General features: G+C 42.8%; 1 protein-coding gene across 2 annotated transcripts; it reads right to left on the bottom strand.

The window, feature by feature from the left end:
• Window positions 1-7,209, bottom strand: LOC139455444 (uncharacterized). 2 transcript variants are annotated; one of them, XM_071236994.1, is made up of 2 exons: window positions 7,103-7,209; window positions 1-1,940 (listed from the first exon to the last, which is right to left on the bottom strand). In XM_071236994.1, the coding sequence occupies exon 2, from the start codon at window positions 1,922-1,924 to the stop codon at window positions 941-943; it is 984 nt and encodes a 327-aa protein (XP_071093095.1). In that variant the 5' UTR covers window positions 1,925-1,940; window positions 7,103-7,209; the 3' UTR covers window positions 1-940. The 2 variants fall into 2 exon arrangements, with proteins under 2 accessions (XP_071093095.1, XP_071093096.1); XM_071236995.1 differs by lacking the exon at window positions 7,103-7,209 and adding an exon at window positions 5,266-5,341.
• Window positions 7,210-7,920: the final 711 nt, after the last annotated feature.

The following is a 7,920-nucleotide window of genomic DNA, read 5'->3' on the forward strand; positions in this document are numbered from 1 at the left end:
AACTTTTAATATCTGTGAAAGAAAATTATTCGCCACTATCTTGATAGTGATCAAGTACTCTGACAAGACAAATATACCATATTCGACGTAATAAGCGCCCCGCTATATTAAGCGCCCACAGCGATATTTGCTACTATATTGGCTAGTGAACAATCCCAATTAGCACCCCTTCCGATTGATCAATGTACACAATGAATCATTTATGTGATCATAATTTCATTTTCTAGCTTCAAATTTCACTATGAGGCCTTCTACATATTATTTGATCGGCCCAAAGAACCCTGAAATTAGATGGAATATTAGCAATATTCCAGCAATATATACAACGGGGGACACCAGAAATGGACCTCACACATGGTGCCCATGTCGGGAATCGAACCCGGGTCTTCGGCGTGACGAGCGAACGCTTTAACCACTAGGCTACTCGACCGCCCCCAGATCTAAACGAATTTACAATTATACTATTTTTTGAAAACATATTACTTAACAAACCAACACTATTCTGTAGATTAGAAACTCGTCTATGCTGTGCAAATAGATAAGTTGCAAAGACCTAGAAAAATCCGAATGTCAATATAGTTCATTGTGTTACAACATCTTGTTTTGACATCCAATGTCAGTACTGTTAAGTGTCACAATATCTTGTCTTGGCATCCGATGTCACTGTAGTTATGTGTTAAAGTATCATGTATCTACGTTTTAGCTAGGCATCAACGTTCAGTGTATATAACGATGTTACCATAGCATTACTTCACATGGCATCACAGCATAGTTTTCCATGTTCCGTATAAAGTTAAAGGTTCCCTCCTCATGACATGACAATTAAAGGCCAGTATAGTTGATTGAGCTTTCACAGGTAGCAGTAGTTTCTCGTGGCATCTTAGGTGAGAAGAAGAAGCTTATTGTGTCCCTTCTTGCCACATCCTCAATGTCAGCACAGTTACATATGGCCAGTCAGATCGCGCACCCACTGCTTTGCCTCGTTTTCCCCGCTTGTAGGTGCACACAGACGTCTGAACATCTTCACTACTTGTTGTCTGCTGTCCTCAAACTTGGCCTCGTCCCCGCCATGCCGAAGCCAGTACTGTTTGGCGTACTCGTCCACATACAACTGGCTGTTGTTCAGTAAACGAATCAGATCGATGATGCTCCTATCGACGGCAGGACCACTGTAGGAGTTGTTGCTGTAATAGTCGTACATATAAGTGACCACCATGTCACAAATCTCCCTGATGGCTGCTCCATAGGCAGTTGCATTGGCATCAATATATTGGTCCTCTTCCGGAATGTGTGCAACCATCTGGTACCCGATTGACTGGGTGATGTCTTGTGGTAGGGGCCTGTAATATGCTTGATAAGTGACTGTGTGTTCTTTATTTCCAAGCAGTTCAGCTGCTGTGCTTCCAATCCGAGTAGCAAATCGGTCTATGATTGTCTTAAAAACCTTTAGGACGTTGTTATTGATGACGTGTTCTCCACGTTCAGATGGCCTTTTCTTCTCACCCTTGCTGGTCTTTGGGTCTGATGGTCTTTTGGATTTCTTGGTCATTTCTTGGATCGGAACTTGAGTAGCAGCAGCCGCATTTGCGCCAGCTCCTTTCCCCGATTTTGCGCCAGCTCCTTTCCCCGATTTTGCGCCAGCTCCTTTCCCCGATTTTGCGCCAGCTCCTTTAATGGCATTCATGGCTTCTTTTGCTGTAGTGCCCCTGAACACAATATTTTCAACAACTGTAAGGTACGCAGTACCCGCGGCATGTTGTGTTCCAGCTGTGAGAACATCCAGCACAAGACCCAGAGCTGCGTCCGCTCCCTTCTCCTTTGCAAGGGCATAGTCGCCATGGCAGACGGCTGATACAGCCTCAACCGTGTTCTTGACTGTCCCCACAACTGGGATGTAGTCCAGCCAGTCTGTCCATACGCTCATGTTTGCTGATGCGTGTCTGAAAGAATAAAAAAGAAGTTAATATTTCAAGTAATGCAGACATGTTTAGAAAGCGATTCGTCGCTATATGGCTTGAAATAATGCCGATGCGACGTTAGATTTTTACTCACTCACTTAGATGGCGATTCGATCTAAAAGTGAGTGAGTGAATATGGTTTTACGCCGCTTCTAGCAATACCAGAACAACAACCTGGCACGGGACACAAGAAATTGGCTTCACATTCGAACCTGGGTATTCGGCTTTATGAGCAAACGTTTGGATTCCTCACCACCCCTAACGTTTGAATCCATAGGATGGCAACGATGAGGGGGCCCATTGTGACCACTCAAACTGGCTCAGCTACAAGTTTGTTTGTTGTTTGTTTTAGTTTTATGCATACCCCCACATCTCCCACCCCACCCACGTCGTCGACACAAGCATTCTGTAAGATTATATATTTTGTTTGTTTGTTTGTTGTTTAACGCCGCACTAAGCAATATTCCAGCTTTATGACGGTGGTCTGTACATAATCGAGTCTGGACCAGGCAATCCAGTGATTAATATCATGAGCATCGATCCACGCAATTGGGATCGATGACATGCATCAACCAAGTCAGCGAGTCTGACCACCCGATCCCGTTAGTCGCCTCTTACGACAAGCATAGTCGCCTTTTACGGCAAGCATGGGTTGTTGAAGGCCTGTTCTACCCCGAATCTTCACGGATCCGAAACTATAGGACAAGTGTTAATAGCTGACAGTAAAGTTTTTGAAAATTGTTATGGAGGTTCAAAATACTGAGACAAATTTGGAGAACTAGCAACACAAGCTATGGAAGTTAAAGACATACATTCAGTTGTCTTGCATGCCACGTCCCTGTTCTACAAAGTGATCGCAACTCCTACACATATAGACCACTGATAGTCGTAGCACGGCTTTGAGAAACACGTCCCAGGCTAATAAACTGTTTACTGAAGAGTGTGGTCAAATGGACACATGCGCTCTTATGACAGCACCTACCCTTCTAAAACCTTACAAATGACTTCCTCGCCTTCAGTTACGGTCGTGATAAAGCGGCGATAACACGAGACGAGTTGATATATATACTTGGATACATCACACACATGGAAAGACATCCTAATTAGTGTGACCACACAGTTAACGATGATAACAATATGAAGCGCATTACTATGGTTATCTGTGACATATGTTAAATAAGTATACAATGTAGTTTTGTCAAATGTATGTATGTATGTATGTATGTATGTATGTGTGTGTGTGTGTGTGTGTGTGTGTGTGTGTGTGTGTGTGTGTGTGTGTGTGTGTGTGTGTGTGTGTGTATGTATGTATGTATGTAATTTATGTAATTTATGTAAGTATGTATGTTTGTATGTTTGTATGTATGTATGTATGTTTGTATGTATGTATGTATGTATGTATGTGTGTGTGTGTGTGTGTGTGTGTGTATGTGTGTGTGTGTGTGTGTATGTATGTATGTATGTATGTAATTTATGTAATTTATGTAAGTATGTATGTTTGTATGTTTGTATGTATGTATGTTTGTATGTATGTATGTATGAATGTATGTATGTATGTATGTATGTATGTGTGTGTGTGTGTGTGTGTGTGTGTGTGTATGTATGTATGTATGTATGTAATTTATGTAATTTATGTAAGTATGTATGTTTGTATGTTTGTATGTATGTATGTTTGTATGTATGTATGTATGTATGTATGTATGTGTGTGTGTGTGTGTGTGTGTGTGTGTGTATGTATGTATGTAATTTATGTAATTTATGTAAGTATGTATGTATGTATGTATGTGTGTGTGTGTGTGTGTGTGTGTGTGTGTGTGTGTGTGTGTGTGTATGTGTGTGTGTGTATGTATGTATGTATGTATGTATGTAATTTATGTAATTTATGTAAGTATGTATGTTTGTATGTTTGTATGTATGTATGTTTGTATGTATGTATGTATGTATGTATGTATGTGTGTGTGTGTGTGTGTGTGTGTGTGTGTGTATGTATGTATGTATGTATGTAATTTATGTAATTTATGTAAGTATGTATGTATGTATGTATGTGTGTGTGTGTGTGTGTGTGTGTGTGTGTGTGTGTGTGTGTGTGTGTGTGTGTGTGTGTGTGTGTGTGTGTGTGTGTGTGTGTGTGTGTGTGTGTGTGTGTGTGTGTGTGTGCATGTAGCATATGCATGTGTGTATATTAAAAAAACAACATGTTTCTGCTTTTCAAGTTAATATATTTTTCTTATTTACTTTGTTTCTTTGGGGGGGCACAGGTGGCCCAGTCGTCTAAGGCGCCGCGATTCGCAGTGCAGATTTGCGTCCCTTGGGCACGCCAGAAACCTATGATTGTGGGTTCGAATCCCGGTTCGCTCCGATTATGTTTCTACGTTTGTCAGCACCATACCCATGCACGTGGGTTTCACCGAAGTCGTAAACGTCTGAGACCTGCATCACTTCGGGCTTTCCTCCCACATTAAGCTGACACGCCGTGATATAACTGGAATACTGTTAAAAGCGGCGTAAAACCCAACCCACTCACTCACTCACTCACTTTGTCTCTTTGTGACTGACTGTACATGTCTGTCTGTCTTTGTGACCGACTGTACATGTCTGTCTGGTTATATGTGTTGTAGATGTTTACAAAACTCACACCAGAACACTCAATTGATAACAATCAGACAGTTTAATAGATAGAGAATTGTTACATATGAATATTCCTACTTGAACAAAGAAAATATACTATAATGGGTCATCTGGTATAACTTCTCATCGTGTTTTATGGCAGTGTCTTGTATTGTTTAACAACGATTGTAACTATGTTACATTGTCTCTGTTGAACTTCGGTAGACGCTCGTTGCATTGTGTTTGGGCAGTGATCGGTCGTCAGGAAGTTACTATATTTAGATGCTGGTGTGGCGTGTAAACATCCGGGTCGGTGATATAAGGCATAAAACTGGTAACTCCCATGAAATGGAGTTTCGCAAAAAATCGCAAATTATCCTCGGCTTTTCTGTGGAGTTATTGTAATGTCAAGTAAAAGACTGTTGTGCTGTCGTGTATGTGAATTTTGCTAATTTACAACAATAAAACAACAACTACATGCGTGTGTGCAAACGAAACGAGACAGCATTTTGTTTCTCTATCCAGATAGCATCTATAGCTTACAAAATGTTGAAAGGTTCCAGGTAGAACACTCGCGATATCAATCACTGGATTGTCTGGCCAAGACTCAATTATTTACAGACCGCCGTCATACAGCTGGAATATTGCTGAGTGCGGCATTAAACAACAAACAAACAAGTTAAGGTACAGACTTAAATACCGGTGAATCTCGTCACGTGCTATCGCTTTCTCGTCTCGTGTTATCGCTTTCTCGTCTCGTGTTATCGCTTTCTCGTCTCGTGTTGTCGCTTTAACGCGGCCGTGAGCAAGACCGGAGGCGAGGGAGCGATGCAACAGGAAAGCATATCATTTGTGACTAAAGGCCAATGAGGAGGGTATTTCAAGGGAATCGTGAGTCATGATGTTGACATCGTTAAATTGCTCGAACCACTTGATGAGTATTTACCTCCGGTAACGACTTACTTCCTTGTCAAGAAGCCCGAAGTCTCCTCAGACAGCGCTGTTGTTTAATCGGGTCACGTGGGTGCTGTTATTGAGGAATGCTACACAGTACAATCGCTGACGTGGAAAGATACGGAAACCGATTTGGGGGAACTATATATCAATGTATCGTATACCCTACACATCATCAACAACTGCTATTTCCATTCTGGTTGAGTGAGTGAGTGAGTGAGTGAGTTGGGTTTAACGTCGCTTTTAACAGTATTCCAGTTATATCACGGCGTGTCAGCGTAACGTGGGAGGAAAGTCCGAAGTGATGCAGGCCTCGTACGTTTACCACGAGCACGGGTATGGTGCTGACAAAACTAGAAATATAATCGGGGCGAACCGGGATTCGAACCCACAATCATAGGTTTCTGGCGTGCCCAAGGGACGAAACTCTGCACAGCGAATCGCGGCGTTTCAGACGACTGGGCCACCTGTGCCCCCCTTTCTGGTTGAATCAAACGTCTTCACGAAACACGAGTTAAACAAAGGATGGGGGCGGCATAGGTTATAACTCCCTCACACGCACGCACGCACGCGCACTTGCTCATCCTCCACATTGTCCAGGTTCCGTACCTGAGTGAGTGAATCATTTTTGGCTCTTCTGTCTGATCGTGCCAGCGAATGCGGCTGCCTGTGATTGATAGCATCAGTTCCACTATCGGGGTGATATGACACACAATCCGCCAAGTCACTCATTGTAAACTCACTCACTCACTCGGGAAGAAAGGGTGCCCCGGTCGTCTTAGGCGCCGCGATTCGCTGTGCAGAGTAGCGTTCCTTGCGCACGCCAGAAACCTATGATTGTGGGTTCGAATCCCGGTTCGCCCCGATTACGTTTCTAGGTTTGTCAACGCCACCGCCGTGCTCGTTAGGTAAATGTCTTCTAAGACCTGCATAATTTCGGGCTTTCCTCCCACATCAAGCTGACATATAACTAGTATACTGTTAAAAGCTCACTCACTCACTCACTCATTCACAACTCACTCAACCCCTTACCCAACCACTGCCTCACCCAATTATAACTGAATATTTACTGTATTGATTTGAGTATTATGACAGTTACTAAATTATTACCCGACACACGCTTGCAGTCAATCTTCGTACAGGTTTTTCAAATTCAGTTCAGCGGATCACGGAGACATGATTATTTCATGAATAATGGCACCCCCTCATATACGCCCAATATGAACTGAGGTAGAAGTTTGTTTGTTTGTTTGTTGTTTTACGCCGCACGCAGCAATATTCCAGCTATATGACAGCGGTCTGAAAATAATCGAGTCTGGACCAGACACTCCAGTGATTGACATCATGAGAATCAATTGGGATACGATAGCATGCATCAACCAAGTCACCGAGCCTGACCACCCGATCCCGTTAGGCGCCTCCTACGGCAAGCATAGTCGCCTTTTTCGGTAAGCATGGGTTGCTGAAGACCTATTCTACCCCGGATCTTCAAGGTAGAAGTATCTTACACTGTGACACTTGTCACGTGACTACAGTTAAGGGACGAGACACACATTTCCACACATAGAACTCCCTGTACTTACGTGCCTGCTTCTTTCTCTCAACAAGAAATCTGGATACTGAAGAAATGAAAATTCTGAAAACAGTTTAACTGGTTTCACAGGCGGCCCAGGCCATCTTGATTCATATATCCGCGTTCGCCTGTCAATCATGTAGTCAATGTATACCTCTTGAATTCACATCCTTGTTAAATGTCGGCCATTTCATTCGACGTGTTTGGGTGGGGCGTATCTTATTACAGTCAGATCTTCGCCTCCGATCCGATGGTTCTCGTGAAGATCTGGAGACTTTCCATAGAGGTCAGGTGGGCTCTGAGTGAACTTTGACCGCCCGATCTAAAGTTGTTGATGTTGATTGTTGTTTAACGCCGCACGCAGCAATATTCCAGCTATATAACGGCGGTCTGTAATTAATCGCTTCTGTACCAGACAATCCAGTGATTGATATCATGTGCATTGATCCACGCAATTGGGATCGATGACATGCATCAACCCAGTCAGTGAGCCTGACCACCCGATCCCGTTAGTGGCTCTTACGACAAGCATAGTCGCTTTCTTCCCGGCAAGCATGGGTTGCTGAAGACCTATTCAGCAACCAATACCTGCCGTAAAAAGCATGAATGAATTTTATGTGCCAATCGACTTCTTTTATTTACCATCTGAAAATACCATTTGAAATATCTTTCAAAAGCCTAGTCGAATGTACGATTCCGATTATATCAAGAGTATGTGTTTATCTTCAAATAAATATAAATAAAGCGACAAAACCCTTTCCATACCCAATAGAAATGTCTGCATAAAGAAGTCAATAGTTCGATTCCGACTATATCATGAGCATGTGT

This window comes from Haliotis cracherodii, unplaced genomic scaffold, assembly GCF_022045235.1.
Source record: "Haliotis cracherodii isolate W230 unplaced genomic scaffold, xgHalCrac1.p SCAF_11, whole genome shotgun sequence".
NCBI lineage: Eukaryota > Metazoa > Mollusca > Gastropoda > Lepetellida > Haliotidae > Haliotis > Haliotis cracherodii.